This window comes from Bos taurus, chromosome 7 (assembly GCF_002263795.3).
Source record: "Bos taurus isolate L1 Dominette 01449 registration number 42190680 breed Hereford chromosome 7, ARS-UCD2.0, whole genome shotgun sequence".
Classification (NCBI taxonomy): domain Eukaryota; kingdom Metazoa; phylum Chordata; class Mammalia; order Artiodactyla; family Bovidae; genus Bos; species Bos taurus.
Window position 1 is genome coordinate 65,718,504 of NC_037334.1, and position 18,146 is coordinate 65,736,649.

General features: G+C 47.8%; 1 protein-coding gene across 4 annotated transcripts; it reads left to right on the forward strand.

Annotated features, from left to right (window-relative positions):
• The first annotated feature begins 3,517 nt into the window (after window positions 1-3,517).
• On the forward strand, window positions 3,518-17,259 carry SAP30L (SAP30 like). 4 transcript variants are annotated; one of them, XM_059888254.1, is made up of 5 exons: window positions 3,518-4,346; window positions 8,165-8,287; window positions 10,463-10,561; window positions 12,083-13,226; window positions 14,593-17,259. In XM_059888254.1, exons 1-4 carry the CDS (start codon window positions 4,149-4,151, stop codon window positions 12,209-12,211), a joined length of 549 nt encoding a protein of 182 aa, XP_059744237.1. In that variant the 5' UTR covers window positions 3,518-4,148; the 3' UTR covers window positions 12,212-13,226; window positions 14,593-17,259. The 4 variants fall into 4 exon arrangements, with proteins under 4 accessions (XP_059744237.1, XP_059744238.1, XP_059744239.1 ...); XM_059888255.1 differs by having other exon boundaries at window positions 16,566-17,259; XM_059888256.1 differs by lacking the exon at window positions 10,463-10,561.
• The last annotated feature ends 887 nt before the right edge of the window (window positions 17,260-18,146 follow it).

The following is an 18,146-nucleotide window of genomic DNA, read 5'->3' on the forward strand; positions in this document are numbered from 1 at the left end:
AAACACACCAGGCTTCTGCCTTGAAAAACTATGTCTCAACCCCAAGGAATTTGATGAGGGTTTTTATGCTGCTGCTGCTGCTAAGTCACTTCAGTCATGTCCGACTCTGTGCGACCCCATAGACGGCAGCCCATCAGGATCCCCTCTTCCCTGGGATTCTCCAGGCAAGAACCCTGGAGTGAGTTGCCATTTCTTTCTCCAATGCATGAAAGTGAAAAGTGAAAAGTGAAAGTGAAGTCGCTCAGTCGTGTCTGACTCTTAGCGACCCCATGGACTGCAGCCTACCAGGTTCCTCCATCCATGGGATTTTCCAGGCAAGAGTACTGGAGTGGGGTGCCATTACCTTCTCCAGAGGGTCAAAGGTGGGGTCTGACAAGATTAGGGTGTGAATAGGGTTTGTACTCCTTTAATCTCATCTCACATAGTTGGTCTCCTAATCTTGATGAGCTTCTCTGGTTTCTTTAATCCTGCCTCAGGTGGTTTCTAGGCTGCTCCTCAACCATTCCAGTCCAGTGTTGGGAACTCAGGGAAGGTCAAGGAGGCTGGAGACTTGCGTGGCAAAAGTGCATTGCTTCTCTGTCCTTGGAGCCCTGTAATCCAGGCCACCTAAAACAGCTATTCCTATTTCCAGGCAAGCAGGTGATTCCTTAGCTCATGGTTCCCTTCTTTCATCCTCAAAGACAGCAACGTTGTATCTCTCTGACCCTTCTGTATTAGTCATGTTTCCCCTAAAGAAAGACTACAAAATTGTATGTAAATGCTAGTTAAAAGCATGTGCCCCACCCCCAAAAAATACATAGAGGCTGGAGGTAATTCGGAGAGAAACAGTAATTTCAATGGAGAAAGGTAAAGATCTATTAATTATAACGAGACTGTAGTAAGGAGGCATTCCCCAGTAAGAAGTAAAGAGAACTCTAAAGAATACAGGAGTAGCAGATATAGGAAATCCAAAAAAGGGGACATACGTATATGTAAAGCTGATTCATTTTGCTGTAAAGGAGGAACTAACACAACATTGTAAACCTACTGTATGCCAAAAAAATTAATTAAAAAAAACTATACTTTAACAAAAAAGTTTTTTTAAATAGATGTCCAAATAAATGATGGCCAGTGATACAGTATAAATATTTCACACACAAAAATAATAAGAATAACAGATATAAGGCACAGACAATACTTTCTTCTAGGGCTCAAAGTATTCAAAGACAATACTTTCTTCTAGGGCTTTCTTCTAGTTGCTCAGTCGTGTTCAACTCTTTGTGACCCTTTGGACTGGAGCCCGATAGGCTCCTTTATCCATGGGATTCTCCAGGCAAGAATACTGGAGTAGATTGTCATTCCCTTCTCCAAGGGATCTTCCCAACCCAGAAATCTGACCCGCATCTCCTGTGTTTCCTGCGTTGCAGGAGGATTCTTTACCCATTGAGCCATCTGGGAAGCCCCCAAGAATAAGGACCCAATTCCCCTCCCTACCAGAAGGGTGGTGATAGGAGAAGCTGGTGCAGTAGAAACTCTGTGTACTGCAGCACCCTGGTGCTAGGTGCAAATGCTATTTGGAAAAAATATAGGGAAAAAATAAGGAGAATGTAGGAGCTCTTATCCATACCAATCAAGTTTGAAACCAATATCACACACTGCCTTGTACAGATAACCAGCTGTTTTTCTGTGTGTATGTCTGAACTTCCCTGCTAGAGGCTATACTCTTTTAAGCCTTGGATTATATTTCATCTTCTTCCTGTGGCCAAGCCTGAAATGAGTATATACACTATATGTTCAATAATTTACTTTTGAATTTATGAACTCCAAGGGAAGAATCTTATTAAACTTGCCTTTTTTTCTATTAATTTTTATTCTATTTTTTCCTACTAGAAAGGCAAGAAATGTTTATTGGGGAAAATGCAAACGTAGAATAACAGGAGAAAAATATTAATCCTATTTCCACTCCCCAAAAATAATTACTGTTGATACTCTGGTGTATTTTTTATGTACAAATAGTTGTTTTTCTTTTTTAAAAAACATAGATGTACACACATCATATCCCATTCACAGGGTTAGGTTGTTGATTTAACCATTTCCAGTATGGAACTTTTCTGTTCTTTTCACATTTTCCCATTATAAATAATCCCATAATGAACACTGTTGTGTTTAAAATATTTTCTAGTAGGCCAATTTCCTAAAATGGCTGTCTCACATGAGAAATTACTAGGCTACAGGGTACAAATACGTTGAAGGCCACTGAAGAAAACTGAAGATCACAGGGCATCTGCTTCTAAACACGGAAACTGGTAGTTTCCCGTTTTCAACAAGACACAAACCAGAAGCCTCTTCAATGCTACCTAGTACTACCAAAATAGGTACACGTGCGACTCTAACGCTCCCTGTCCCCTTCACGCCCCTCCCCCGGAGAAAATGCCTCCCAGCCCTAAAAGACTGCGTGACTGCCTGACCCTGGACTAGTCCCTTTGGGCCTTTGGCCCTCATTTGTCCCCAGGCCACCCAGTGGAGAGGTGGCCCGACTAGGCGTGCTGGAGCATTTTTCCCTACGGCCTTGGGGGTGTGCGTGACATTCTGGGCTCCGAACCCCAAGTCCCGGGCTCTGCAGGGCGCGGCCACCTCGCGAGTAAATCTCCGGCTTAAAGCAATAGAAGCCTCAGTTTACAGAGCTCCTGGGAGGGCCCAAAATACGGCAAATCCTTCTCCACGCGGAGATTGGCCCAGCCTTTTTCTGCATCTCCTCGGCAGCCCCTCCTCTTCCCCGCGCGGTTCACTCAGTCCACCCTCCAGACCTAATACCGACTTCCGATTCTTCCCAGCTGAAGGGTCACCCAAGCCCCTCGGGTCCCCGTCCCTCTCCCCTTCTCTTTCCGCACCGACTAAGCCTGTCCTAGTCTCTACAGTGGGGAGTCTCCGCCACCCATAAGCTTCTGACCGCCTTACAAGACCCGCCATCAGACCCCCATCACCTCTTCTCCATGTCTTTCCACGTTATCTGTCCCGACTGTCCCTCTGTCTTTCCCGCCATGACTGTCTTTCTATCCGGTTTCTATCCCGCGGGTCTGCGGGTCCTCTGGCCCTGGTCCTTCCGTTTCACCCAGTCTGAACCTGTCATGACAGTACCTCTCTCTTTAGGTGCCCCCCTCACAAGCCCCACCGCGTAACTGTCCCTCTGCGCCTCCGCCCACGTCTGTACTTCTGTCCCCCGAAGGTGATCCTCTGTCCCCGGAGTCGGGTCCTCCGTCCAGCCGGGACCCCGCTAACCATCCCTCCCAGAGCCCGGAAAGTCTGCGGCCCGGTTCGTCTCCCTCACCCGGGGAACTCTTCCCTCTTCCACTTTCTCTACTTTGAACCCATCCCAGCAGAGTCCAGGAAGTAGCCAAGCGCCGGGGACTGGCGGCGATGGCGCCCAATGGAACGTGCCAGCGGCGGCGGAGGCCCCGCCCATAGAGGAAAGGCTGCCAATGAGCTCGCGGAGGCGGGACTTCCGCTGTCCCGCGGAGGGCGGGGAGGGGAGCGAACTGTTGTGGTACGGAGCGTTGGGCGGGCGGCGGCCGGGCGGCCCAGGGGCTGCCTCGGGACTCGGGGCGCAGCCGAGCGGCTGCAGGGGTGGGGCGGGCCGGAGGAGCCGCGGGGCCCGGGCGCCGCGGGTTCGAGGCCGGGCCCCGCGCGGGGAGGCCGCGCCACCCCGGGGGAGCTGCCCGGCGGCGAGTTTGCCCGGCAGCCGAAAGAAGGCGGGAGCCGGCGGGGGCCCTCAGAACCCTCTGGCAACCCGGGCCCGGAGTCCTCGGGGAGCTGCTGCTTCCTGGGACGCCCTCCTGGACGTCCCCGCCGAAGGGTAACGGTTCAGGGCCCCCGGCAGAAGGCGCCTCAGGGTGACTCCCGGCGGGGCCCTGCAAGCCGCGGGAGACGACCCCGGGGCCGCGAGCAGGGAAGAAGGGGCTTGGTGGAGACGCGGGCCGGGAACCGAAGGAGCCGGAGCGCGGCGGAGCGGAGCCGGGCCTCCCGGGCGTGGGGCCGGGCAGCGCCTCGGCTGAAGACGGACTCTGGGACCCTCGAGTGCGGGGGCCTCGGCGACCTGCCCCGCGGGGAGCGCGGCTGTGGAGTGGCCTACGGGGGACCTTCCCCCAGAGGGGCCGGCCCGGGGCGAGGAGATGAACGGCTTTAGCACCGAGGAGGACAGCCGCGAAGGGCCCCCCGCCGCCCCCGCCGCCGCCCCGGGCTACGGCCAGAGCTGCTGCCTCATCGAGGACGGCGAGCGCTGCGTCCGGCCCGCGGGCAACGCCTCCTTCAGCAAGAGAGTCCAGAAGAGCATCTCGCAGAAGAAACTCAAGCTGGACATCGACAAGAGCGTGAGTCCGCCCCCGCCCCCGGCTGGGTCCCCGCGCTGGGCGGCTCTCGGGCCGCTGCCCTGGGCTGCGGGCGGGACTCTGGGGCCCTCCCCGCCCTGGGCCTCGCAGCCCTTTATCTGCAAATTGAGGAGTTGGACTCGGGCTTGCAAAGGCCGCTCGGCGTTGACGGGTTCTAACTAGGACTCTGCCCAAATACGGGAGGTTGGTGGCGGGGCTGCTCCGAGGACCCTTCCTGCCTGGGAAAATCTGACACCAATTTTTAGCGAGTTTTATCGGTGTAGACAGGGGAGCAGGAAGAGGTGGGTTCATTTGGTTGGCCCACGGAGGAGCAGGTGATGAAGGGACCCGGCTCTTATCCAACTTCTCCCTCCTTCTCGGATCCCTGTTATTCCTTCAGAAAAGGAAAGGTGGCAGCTCCTTTCCTGTCTGCGGCGGCCTCAGCTTCTGCACAGGGTCGCCAAGCTCGCTGCTTAGCAGGCAGCTGTGGGGAAATGGGATTTCAAGGATGTGGCAGAAATAAGGCCAGGACCTGGTCTTGGGAGGTGGCTCAGGCAGTCAACGTGACTTGGAAGGAAGAAAATACACTTTTATAGGGTTAATTTCTTTAGAAATGCCCGGAGAGCGGTGGGGGTGGGTAATTTTAAATTTGAATAGAAAACTTTTCCGGTGCGATTTCACCACTGTAGTTAACTATTCTAAAAATTCTGAAGATGTGCCTATTGTCAACCAATTAAGAACTTTTTCGTTTGACATCTGTTGCTGTAAGCCTAAAGTGGCTGCCAGGTGATTAGGAATTGGAAATGAGTTGGGAGGGGTATTATTAAATACCAGGTGGACCAGCTAGATTACGTGGTTAAGACCAAAATTTCTCCACTTTGGAGGGAAATCAGAGATTGCTCATTAAACTGAAAGGACACCCACTTTTTCCACTTCTGATGTTACAAGGGAAACTGAGACCCAGAGATAAGAAGCGAGGGTGCCAAAGTCACACAGCACCTAAGAGGCTGGTTAATTTCTTGAATCTGTTGTCTGATTTACCTCTGGGCCTCATACATAAGCCTTGATTAAATCTTCAATAAATAAAAAATTAAAAATATCTTCCCTGTGCTTTCTTCTACACTCTTACTCTCACATCCAGTTGTTGTTTTAAGTTAACAGTTATATTTGCAACTCTTCAATGGAAAGATGCTATTTTTAAGTGGTTAGGGGTGAATTGATGGCTTTCTCACTACAAGTCTCTATCAATGAAAGAAAGGAATTCATCTGAGCGCAAGTAACTGGCTAGCCACTGTGGTGGCCTGGAATGGGACAATATGGAAGTGAAATGCTCAATTCTAGGACAGCAGTGGATTCATCCTCATGGAAGCACTGCCCACCTTCTGTGTAGATTGTTGGGAGTCTTTACTTAATATTTTTTCCAGTCCTTAAGAAACAGAAATTCCCAGTTCTTTTAAACCCACCATCTGAACAGTTGTATTACTGCATCTGGGACTCCATTTTCCCAGTGACCCCTCTGGAAAACCTGTGTAGGGCTAAGTTGACTTTGATACACACTGTCTGGAAGAGAGGTAGCCTGAGCCCGGTACTCGAGTCCCCAAAAGGTAATGCTTTTGAAGGAGTAGGATTTCAAGGCAGACTCACTCACTCACAGTTTGTTTCAAGGTGGTGTTGTAGAGTCATTATTTCTGAAAGGGATTCTATTTCATTCTCACAGGCTTAGGCAGGAATTCAATTCTAAGTAACTGCTGTGTTACAAGAATTTTTAGCTGTTGCTGAAAGTGAAACAGAAAAAAAAACAACAACACTTAGAGCCTTTTCTATCACCCTCCTTCCTCCACCCCCAACTCCCCAAAGGCCACTGGGCTTTGAAATTTCTGAAAACCAATAAGTACTTGAAAATGGTTAAGGAAGAATAATGACTATTTATCTTGTAAAAGGGTCTAGCAGAGAACCTTTTAAAATAATAGCACCTTAAATCCAACTCAGGCAGTTTAACTCCTTCTGTATAGACATTGGCAGTGTTCTGTGATTTATTAAGATATAACATGCTTTCAAACATCCCTCCAATTGACATATATCTGCTTTTTTCTGGAGGAAAGTGGAAGTGGAGAACAGTGTAAGGAAGATGTTGCAGTAGGAAAGGACACGTGCCCAGGGTTAGAAGGTCTGGATGACCTTGGCCAGGTCATTTCCTCACGCAAGGTGGCTTCAGTTTATATCTCTAGAAAATGAGATGGGAGCCAGGGGGTTTGCAGTAGTGAATGCTGAGTTCTTTTCCATCTAGGACTCTATTATTCTAGCATCTTGACCTGAAATCTCCCAGTCACAGCTTTAGGAATCATGCCTTCTGCCTGTTCTTAAGTTTGTCAGTCTGTGAATTTGAAGACCAGCATAGTCTTACATGTGAAACTAGCTAGCATGAAGGATGTAGGATATGTTGTGAATGTGCTTTCTTCCCTCATGAAAGCATGTCCAGTCCTCTATGCATCAGCTGGATGGGATTCTTTGAGACGGTGACACGTGCTGTGTCTCAAAGTCCTTTGACAGAGTTGAATCTGGCAAAGTCATTCAAATTTATAGCCATACGTAAATGTGGCTTTTACTGGCCTAAGCTGCTTTCAGATGCAAGGGGCTGCCTGTGTTGGTTCAGCAGCATTTATTGGGTGCCTGCTGTCTGCAAGACACTATCACAGTGTAGACGTAAAACTGCTCGTGGCTCACTAATCTAACCACGTGAAAGTGCTGATTCATGTGAATAAGAAACAGTTTCCATTATTTTCTCCATGGAAAGGCCTGAATTATGCTGGTTTCCTATCAGCTTACTTTTATCTTTAAGCAGTTGAGGAATAAACTCATATTCAGAAGTCTCTCAAGAACATTTGTGTAACAGCTGGTTCAGTGTCAACAACCCCAAGTCATTTACACAGGCATTCAGTTTGTTAGGTTCTTGAATGGTTCCTCCATCTCAACCCTGGTACTTATATTCTTAATAAAAACACGTCCTTCACATCTTAGCTGCTGCTTCCACCTTCACTTACTATTATGCCTCCAGCCTACATTAGAAAATCAGTAGTGGTATCCAGCTTCTTTTATGTGGTTTCACCTTGTGAGAATCTCTGCACCTCTTTCTGCTTCTCTTTGTGGATTCTGTGAGTGCTGATGCAAGAATTATAAATTGATACATAGAAATAGTTTTTCAGAGGGTTGTCATGGTACAGTAGTTGCTATTGTCAATGGAAAAATAGGATGGCGGCTATCCTATCATTGCCACAGTGCCCGCTTTCCTGCTCCCAGGGGCAGTGCATTCCAGCCCCATGTAAATTACTCACTCCTACAGGTCTGAAGATGTCACATCTCAGGGGGACTCTGTCTTGTCTGAAGGAAAGTCTAAGCTGTTCTCATGTCCCAAACCCCCTCATTTCTCCTGATGCTCCTGCACAGGCAGTCACTTTGACCTAAGTGACACAGTCTCCTCAGGGCCTCCTCACTCGCGCCTTCTGTCAGCCTCCTTTGAAACTTCAGTCTTGGTTGTTCCACCCAGAATGCTTCCTGTCTCGCTGCAGGTCCTCCCTTCTGGTCAGGGACCTCCACTCCAGCGGTATCTGTCACATGTGTTGTGTTTATTCAGGGGGAACTTGATTTATGATGAACTGCTCGGTGTGATATCAGTGTTCTCTTTGAGGAGATGATGGCTTGTGTCTGTTTCTTCCTGTGGTCTTTCCAATGCCTCACAAAGGAGAAAAGGCCCATAATTTGACAGATACCTGTTGCTGTTTCCATGGGATTGGCAACTCTGACTTTAATTTGCTTCCCATCAGGTAAGGCATCTGTATATTTGCGATTTCCACAAAAATTTCATCCAGAGTGTACGAAATAAAAGGAAGAGGAAGACAAGTGACGATGGCGGAGATTCTCCTGAGCATGACACTGACATTCCTGAGGTAAAAGTCCAAAACTTCACCTTGAGAAAGCTGGAGAATGAATTCTGACCTGATCCTTACCTCTGGCCTGGTTTAAGAAGTAACTTTAGTCGCCTTTGTATTGCTGTGGTGTATCTGAAAAGTGAATCATAGCATCATAGTAATATGGAATCTGAGGGCTGAAAGCTTTGAAATCAACTGGTCTAACTGCCCCACCATTTTACTGACAGGCACAGACACTCAGGGCCACACACTCAGTTTGGGGGCCCCAGTCCGGTGCCCTCTTCAGTATCTGTGCTGCCTTTCTTCAAGAAGCCCCTGAAAAATACTTAAATAGAACCACAGTGCCGAGTTTTTCAGAACTTTGGTTTTGCCCTTAAAGTTGGAGACTGAGTGTGTATGGATCGGGGAAGTCACTTCCGCTTTGTTTCCTGGTCTGCGAAATGAAGGTGTAAATTGTCCTGTCCCACCAGCTCGGATTTTCTATCACTCTCTGCTTCCTGGTCCAGGCTTATTCCCAGACATCTATTCCAAGGTCAGTTACACTGGCACAGAGTTTCTCAACAGTGGCACTGTTGGCATTTGGAGCCAGATAATTCTTTGTGGTGGCGGCTGTCCTGTGCCTCGTAGGATGTTCAGCAGCATCCCTGGCCTCTGCCCACCAAGTGCCAGGTACGCCACCACTCCCAGTGTTTCCGGACATTGCAGGTGTCCTCTGGGGACAGAATTGTCCTGCTGAGAATTGTCATCACTTCTCAAACCAGAAGGCCACCATCCCTTCAAAGTGCCAGTGTCTATTAAGCAGGGTTACAGGAATGAATATCGAATTTTCTAAATTGTTTTCACTTTAGACTCAGCAAAAGAAGAACCATTTATAATGTACATTGAATATTTGACACATGAATATTTCATAAGGCAACCGCCTGTTAGCACTCAGGGTGAAAATGACTGTGTAGGAATAGAAAGAGTAGGTGGGCCTTTGTCTGCAGATGCGGAAGAAAATCTTTGAAAATATGGCCCTTTCCCCCTGCCCCTCTCTGTGTCCCCTTTTCTATCACTGGTTTACAGTATCTTTCTAATGCTTTTAGCATTATTATTATTATTTTATGAAGGAATGGATGTATTCACTATCAAAATGCTTTTCACAAAAAAAAAAAAGATTTGAGGAATGTTTGAAAAGAATGAAGGACTTTGGTCCCTCATATTGATCATTCATTTTGTTTTTAAGTGCTCTCCACCTGCCTGAAGCAAGAACATCTCTTTTAGAGGCAGGTAAAGGCAGCCCAACTTTCCGGGCCTTCACTATTTCATGACTGTGCAGCTTTCCTCTCTTCCTTTATTAGACAAAAATAAAAGGAGAGTCCTTTCCCCTCTGTTACCCAGTCATCTGCAGAGACCCAGACCCTAGCCTGCCAATTTGTACATCTGCTGCAGTACTTTGAGCTGTCTCTGGGCTGGGGGGGCGGTTAAGGACCCTCACACCCGAAGGCTAGGCCTAGGGGAGAACTACCTGAGAACACTAGTGCGTCCCGCTGTCCTTCACGCCCCTGTGTCCACTCTGGGCCGAGCTCCGACCTGTCCTCCAGGATGTCTGTCTGTTTCTCCCTTTTCTCTCCTTGCCTGCTGCCCCCTCCAGCATCAGCACCCCTGCTTTCCCATCTCATTTCTGGATCATCACTGCATCAGCTCCCTCTGTCATCCCCCCACACCCCAGTCAGTCTTCCTACAAACACCACAGATTAATCTTCTGGGGATAGCACCCCCCTCCCCAAACCAGGATCACTACTTCTGCTTGTCAAGACATGCTACCACCCAGTCTCACCCTTTAAACCCACCATAAGTGCCCCTGATCCCCTAGCCCGTGTGTCTCTCCCCTGGCTTTCTGAGCTCATGGCCTTCTCTATAATTCCCTACTGTCTGTTCCCTTGCTCCCTTTTGAAACCCTGCCTGTCCTTAGCATACGCTTCACCACCTCCATCAGCCTTCTAGGACCACCCCTCCCTGGCCAAAATTCTGCTTCCACTGTTGCTTCTGTCCTCCCAACTAGTAATTAGTCCTCAGTGGGCCACTTTTAAGACTTGTCTGTAGTCCTCTCCCTCCCCGCCCCTACCTAGCATAGTGCTAGGCACATTGGGGGCATTTGATGAGTCGTGGCTGGTCAGGTGATGGATAATGTGTTTCTCCTCTTCTCTCTAGGTTGATCTGTTCCAGCTGCAGGTGAACACTCTCCGACGTTATAAACGACACTACAAATTGCAGACCAGACCAGGCTTCAATAAGGCCCAGTTAGCAGAAGTAGGTAGACAGACTTGCCCTCTACAGAGGGAGCACCAGCACCGTGCTGCTGACCGTGACCTTGATTCTCCCTGTGTGTCTATACATAACCCCTCCATACCTCTGGAAGCAACTTCCTCTTCCCTCTTTTGCACAATTTAGAATCCCCCAGCTTTAGACCTAGAAAGGCCTGATTTCCATAAAAGAAACCAGGGCACAGAGAGAAAGAAAGGACTTGCTTAAAATCACATAGCAAGTTGGTAGCTTGGAATCTCATGACTCCTGATTCTAAGTCCTGAGAGTTCTTTTGTTTGCTCGTTTGTTTGAATCTTGTTTTGCAAGATTCTTTCCAGATATGTTCCATTCTGCACATGAGGTGTGTCTGATTAATCATCCCTAAACCTTCACTCATATTCTGTAGGAGCTATTTTTCTTTCTTTGTTTTCTTTCCTTGATTTTTTTCTACTCTGGTATTGGTAATAGAAGTATTTATTATAATGAATGGAGCCCAAGAATGTGTTCTCCTGCCCTGAGTCCTTATCTAGTTCAGGGCATGGGATGGGGGTGGGGGTGTTCCATTGTCCATTATTTTAATATACTGACAGCCTGCCTTGATACTTCTGTCCTATTGGTATGTATATGGGCATCCTCTCATCCTTCTTTTCTAAATGTGTTTTTCTATCTTTTATAGAAAATTTGGAAATGATGAAAAGTACACTCCTACCCCTCAAAGACAGCCACTCTGTAGTTTTCATTCTCTGACTCCCTTTTTATCTATCTGTCCTAGAGCCCTTGGTCCATTCAGAGATTTCCTTATGGGCTCACATCCCTGTTGGTTTTTGATCTTTACTTGAGAGCTTTCTTGCTGATCCATCATTTTTTCTTAAACTTCTCCTTCGCTAGCATCCAGTTAAAACATAGAAGTACATAAGCCTTTCATACTTCAAGACCAGTGCCCACCCCTGGTGGGACGGATGGGATGAGATGGGGCAAGTGGAGACTGCATTCTCAGGACTTGAAATAGATCAAAATATTGGGAATACATATGAATTTTCCTTCAAATCTGATGTCTTTCAAGAGGTAGTTACGTACTATTTAGATGATTTTTTGGGTCAGGGCTTACATCTGTTCAGTTGGCTGTTTATTTGACACAATTTTAAAAAGACACTTTTCGGCCCAGTTCCAGGGCCTAAGAGGTTATGGTAGCAGCTGGTCACCCAGAGCAGTCCCAGTCTCCTCCATGGAGATGACCTTGAGACTATGCTGTGATGGATAGGCTAGCTGCCCCTGAAATAGGACTGCATCTTGGGAGTGCTGTGGGTTAAAACGTTGCTTTTGGAAGCCTGGAAACCAAATCCCCTAAGCCTGGGAAAGAAGGGCATTCACATTCTGCATTCTGGAGCACTGCAGGGAGTTGTGCAGTAATCATAACTCCCTCCCAGCTCTGGAAGCAGCTTGCTGTTTACCTTTTACACAACTGAGAATCCGCGGCCCTGGTTTATTAACATGGTTTAACGGGCTCTGTTTTTCCCTCCCATATAGACTGTCAGCCGACACTTCAGGAACATACCTGTGAATGAAAAGGAGACCCTCGCTTACTTCATCTACATGGTGAAGAGTAACAAGAGTAGACTGGACCAGAAGTCAGAGAGTGGCAAACAGCTTGAGTGATGATGAAGCACACCTTCAAGGAATGAAGTATAATATTAATGCACAGGTGACATCTGCTACATTTAAGCCCATAAAGACTGTTAAATTTTATTGTAAATAAAAAAGTTTGAATAATGAATACTGTAAATCTTTTCGGGCAGGAGGATTATATTCTCATGATTCAGCATGTTTATACACAGACTTTCTTTTAAGGCAACTACCGGACTAAAAAAAAACACAAGATTGGAAAAAGAAGGAAAGGAAAACAGTGCATTGCCGCATTCTGCAGAGCATTAAGTCACTTCTGCTGGACGTGTGGGATGACAGATATTTTGGTATTCACCTTGTAATTCCACGCAACCACTTGTGAGGTATAGCCCCGGACCAACAGCGAGGTACGGCTGGCAGAGAGGTGCATGAGCAGACATCTGCCCGGGACGTAGACACCACGCTTTGTCACTTATCAGCAAATCATTTGACCCCGGCCCCTCACCGGCTCTGTGCTGTGCACACAGTAGGCACTCAGGCAGGGTTTACTGGCACATCCAACTGTCACTAGCAGAGCCAGTCTTGGGCTTCCCACCTCTTGGTATCAAGGCCTCTGCTGTTCCTGTTGCTCACCACTTCACTTCTAGAGCGTGAGGAAGTCCTGATGCACCAGCAGGAGGTTTCAGGTCAGACCGGGACTCCAGGGCAGACTCATGTGCCAAGCTGTATTTGTGGAGGTGCCAGAAACCCTGATGCAGAGCTCCTCCTGGGAGCCATGGTCCGTTGTGCACCCCTCCACGCTTCATGCTTCAGGGTCAAGTGATGTATTGGGACTTCATTCTCCTGGGCCAGAAATGCTTTGACACATGGAGACATTTAGTGCTTTGGGGCTCATGTTTTCAGAGATACTAATCCTTAATTCACAACCACAAGGAAGCTTCCAAGGATCGGGTGGTTTCTGCTCCGAAGTCCAGCTCTGGGATAGAAAGTCTGACCAGCTTTGGCCTCTTTGGGGGTCAGCAACAAATCATGGGTTTGAGCAACACAGGTCAGTGCCATCTGATGTTCATTTTTGTGAGCAATTTGCCTCTCTTTTAGGGGGAAAGTTGCTAAAGTGTTTTTTTTCTTTTTAAGTATTAATAATTACCTAATTTTTGTTGTTGTTGTTCAAAACCTCAGATTCCTCTATCTAATTATATCAGAGCCAAAGTATCCTTTGAAAACAAAGCTTTATATCCAAAAGTATGCTTTTGCAAAATTTTCTAGTCAGTGTATTGGAGGGCAGAGGATGTGGACAGGGAGTGGGAAGAAAAGAGAAGAAAGGACTTGAATTCTAATTTCTGACCACCTTGACATATTGTGGTCAAAGGTACCGCTTTCTAACTCAGTTTTCATTCTGAGTTCTTCCTTAAGCCTTAAAAAATAGAAGCAGCATTGGACAGCGTAGCCTGGCAGAGTGTTTTAGTGTCTCACAGATGACTTAATCTGAGTATCCACACAGAGAAGTCAGAACCACCCCCAACACATACACACCCAGCAGGGTGGTAGAGTGGCCAAAGGTATCCGTTCCACGGAGCGTGCTTTCTATGGACGGTTAGGGCCACCACTCTCGCTCAGTAGCTCCATGTGTTCAGCTGCAGCCCAGCTTTCACCAGTGTTCACCACGCATGTCTAGCAGGTTGCAGCCTTTTAAGATATGTGTACATGAATGTACCTAGAGCATACTTGAGACTGAGTGGATCTTATCTGCGTACACCTGGCCATGGATGGCACATCAGGGTGTTCTGGGCGTGTTTCCAGTTGTGCAGATTCAATAGGTGTTTAGAGAGTCTCACTACTCACAGCTAAAGGCTCTTGATGTGTGGGCATCAAGAAGGCTCTAAAGTAGATTTTTATTTTCCCCTGAGGAGCTGAGTTAGAACGGCTTTGAAGGCATCAAACACCAAGTCCCCTTTATCCAGGAAAGTGTTTTCTTGTCAGGCTGGAGTTTGGGGGCAGATAGGCTTAAGGCATTGGAAACCTGCTCTCTGGAAATGTCCACAACTCATTGAGAAAAAAAGTGTATTTTTCTGATGTTTGAGCCAGAATTGTGGACGTGTAGGTCATGTCACTGTTTCTTCAACAGCAGATCTGTGTTCCCAGTTAAGAGACAGCAGTGCACTTCTGTACAAGAAGCTGTGGTATTAGGTTCTGTCTGTTCAAGCATGGCTGTGAGAGTGCTTTCGTTCCCATGTGAAGCCTGGGGAAGCTTCCCCCTCAGCCAGATGCTATGCGCCCTCAAGTCGTGTGCCAGCTCTCCTCTAAGGAGAGGGCCTTTGGAGAGTGGAGCTTGTGGGTGTCTTTTCAACCTTTGAAAGCATGTTAGATGAGAAAAAAGACAAAACTCTCTGAGCTTGTATTTTTCTTGTGTGCAGAAATCTATTTCATCAGACCACTAAGCCACTTGCCTTAGCCTCTTCTGCAACTTCCCTCGGTTTGATCTGGAGCAGGAGACGTCTACCTGTTAGAGGTGGCTGACCCTCCAAAGCACCCAGGTCTGGCTGTGGGGAGCAGTGGGGCTTGGGGAGCTCAGCGCTCATCGCGGCTGCCTGCGTTTTGCTACCACCTGTCAAGGACTCGTGCTTCTCTCCACCTGTCATGTCGCAGCATTGCCTTCTCTCCTCTTGGTGCTCCTGGGCAAAACTGGAATATGCAATCCAGAACTGGCTTTGTCTTCTTAAAGAGCACGGCTCCTGCCTCAGTTCCAGCCTGCTTGGTTCTTTCCTGTGCCCTGAAGAGTCACATGGAATTGTCAACATCTTGCCATCCATGTTGCTTCCTTTTAAGGTTTTTAGAAAACAAATGGACAAACTTCTTATTTCAGTGAACAAACTCTTAGGTTGGCAACAGCATGTGAAAAAGATCATAGCCAAATCCCTTGAGAGATTGCAACCAAAGGATTCAAGACCAGGGGTGTAAAAGGAAGAGGAATTTCATGTATGTGATGCAGCCGCCAAGTTGTTAGATGTTCCTGTCATAGCTAAATAGTCACAGCTAGTCTTCCAGAGAGCAGATATGAATAACTGCTTGCAGCTGGAATGTTGCATCTAACCTTGGCATTTCAGCTGTTTATTTAGTGGGAACTTTTTGTTAACATCCTGGAGGGCACCTGCATTGTAGGAAGGAGAAAGCCGGAGTGGGAACTTACTCAGGAGCCCAACCACGGATCCCAGAGGTGTTGCTGCACGGAAATCATCTGAGGACTCTGTCATTACAGCGACAAGATCCAAAAGTTGGGAAAGGACCTCTAAGTCATCCAGTCCAGTCTCCCATAGGTGCTGACATTCTGCCTACAACCGTCCCACCAAGGTTGGAGCAGTCTGGGTTTAAACACCTCTGAGGACAGAGAACTCACTACCTCCTGGGGAAGCCTGTCCTATCTTTGTAAACCTCTGGCTTTTCTATGTTCTCTGTAATTTCCATCTTAGTCTCTGCCTAATGGGGGCCAAGTAAGTTAGCCAAGGACTAATCGCTGGCACCATCCCAGGGCATAGTGTTTGTCTTTGGGGAAGGAGCAGCTAGCAAACAAGACACTTTGTTGTCCCAAGTGTTCTCCCCCCTAAGTATTATTAGTCCATTTAGTCCTTACTGAAGATGTTGAGGAAACCCCAGTTATTCTCCCTCAATCTTGCTAAAGCTGATGGAGGAGGTCAGGGGAGAAGAGAGTGCTCTCAGAACTGCTAAAAAAAATACCTTAGGATAGAAAAGGCCTTAGTTTTGTGTTTGCCTCACAAAACTTAGGAAAAGTTTTAGCTGGAAGATTGTAAACTATGATCATGCTCTGCCTGGAGTTGAAAGGTTAAATAGCCCATAAGGGCGTATACCTTAAGATTGCTGCAAGTACTGCACACACTGCTTTTATAGAGAAAGCAAAGCTTAGGAACTTGGGGGAACCACATGTCTCAGTGTCAGAGAGGTGCCATATTTTCCAGCTGGAAACTCCTTAAAGGTTGCCATTGCCCAGTCATTGATTTTTAGAGATGGGGAAACCAAGATTCAAAAAGACTTGCCCGAATGCTTTGGCATCATCTAGACCCACTTAGCGCTGGTTCACTTCACAACTCACAGCATAGCTGGAACCCAGTCTGCAAGGGAGCTGCCCTCAGATCCTTGAGACCTGCCACTAAGCAGAGGTTCCCCAGGCCAGCTTGGCTGTCAGGGACTGTGAACAAACCTGCAGAACTCAAGGCTGTAAGACCTGACTGGGAAGGCCATCAGTTGAGTTTTGTAAAATGAATGGGAGGGGAGATCGGAAGGAGCCTGTAATTTAAGACCAAGATTCCAGAGTCCTGGCGGGAAATGTGGTGTCCTAGAATGTAAGTTCTCACAAAATGCACTTGCCTTTCAGGTGGGTCAATCAGGTGACCCTGACTTGAGCAGACACAGCTCTGTGGCCCTGCCATTCTCAGCCCCCGTCCCTGTTAGCGAGAGAAGCAGTTGAACTGAAGGACAGGTGAGCTGAAGACCACGCCCTGGGAAGCGTGGTGCTCTAGGGGTGCTTTTGTATTCATTTTATTACAGACTGTTTCCAAGTTCATGGTCAGGAAGGGTAAAGTCAATCCCATTTTTTGAGGTGGAATCCAGCCGGAGGCAGGGTGGGACTTTTCTTACAGTAGGAATGTCTACAGTCATTTCATCTGGCTTGCATCTTCAAACTCTTCAGTGGCTTTCATTTAATGAGCACATCTTTGCCAGTGGCAGAGGCTTGTGCAGGATCCCTGTCTCACATGTCTATTATCTGCTCAGCCCATCAGAGTGTTTTAGGGGTGCGGGTTGGTTTGGGTTTTTTTTTTTTCCATTTTGTAACTGCCTTATCGAAAAGCAAGTGCCCTTCCATTTCAGGCCTCCTCATTGTACATGTTTCCTGCCAATTGGGGGGATCATTTGTATTTTAATTTTGTAATCTATGGCTCTGTACTGTTGAAAGGCTCTCAATTCTGTGGGGTCTCCTTAGTATGTATATGACTTTTCATGTTGCAATATCACACAGATGGGATGGCCCGAGTTTTGCTCTTAATAAACGATCTAAATGAGAAACAAGAGACACATTCTGTTGTTCCCTTTGAATGCCCACATGGAGCTCAGATCTTTCACTTGTGCGTTCGGCCCCTAGCTGTATAGGACAGTGACTGGTGATAGCCGTCTTCCCTCCATTTGCCCTTCCACCCCGAGTGCACCCTGCACAGGTCACAGAAGTCTGACCCTGCCCTCTTGCTCACTTCTGTGCAAACTGACTGCAGCTGATCGGCCGGAATCGAGCCTAAGTGCTACCCAGCATAGCAGGTACCCTGGCCCCGGAGCTTCACTCTGGTCTTCGGTTATCCATGTATAGTTGTCCACCCATCTACGGGATGGATGGTTGCAAATTGAAATGCCTGCTGGGGGCGCAGAGGGAGTTGCAAACTGGAAAATTCAGGTCCCTTCTAAGGGCGGCCACCACTCTGTGTTATACATTGTGTTGAGTCGTTTAGTCGTGTCTGACTCTCTGCGACCCCGTGGGCCATAGCCCACCAGCTTCCTCTGTCTGTGTGGATTCTCCAGGTAAGAATACTGGAGTGGGTTGCTACGTCCTCCTCCAGGGGATCTTCCCGACCCAGGGATCGAACCCAGGTATCCTGCGTTGCAGGTGGATTCTTTACCATCTGAGCCACCAGGGAAGCCAGCCTGTTTTTGCCACATGGGAGTGCAAACTCTGAAATTTTAAACAGAAATCTTCAAAGTACAGTTAGTTCCCCTCCTCAGCACCCTCACCCTCTCCCATTCCATAGTGTGGAAGTGGATTTCTCAGCATCCTAGGTGGCATGGAGAGTGGGGAGTCTTACTTGTCACCTGGAGCCTTCAGGGTCAGTGACAGGTTGTTGCTGGAGCATGCCAATTTTCAGAGTCATCTTGCTTCAGAAAGCAAAGGAAGGCCCAGTTTTCTGCTGTG

Coding starts and splice junctions, on each gene's coding strand:
- SAP30L (XM_059888254.1), top strand. CDS start 4,149: ATGAACGGCTTTAGCACCGAGGAGGACAGCCGCGAAGGGCCCCCCGCC. Junction 4,347..8,164: donor AGCTGGACATCGACAAGAGC/GTGAGTCCGCCC, acceptor GCTTCCCATCAG/GTAAGGCATCTGTATATTTG. Junction 10,562..12,082: donor ATAAGGCCCAGTTAGCAGAA/GTAGGTAGACAG, acceptor CCTCCCATATAG/ACTGTCAGCCGACACTTCAG.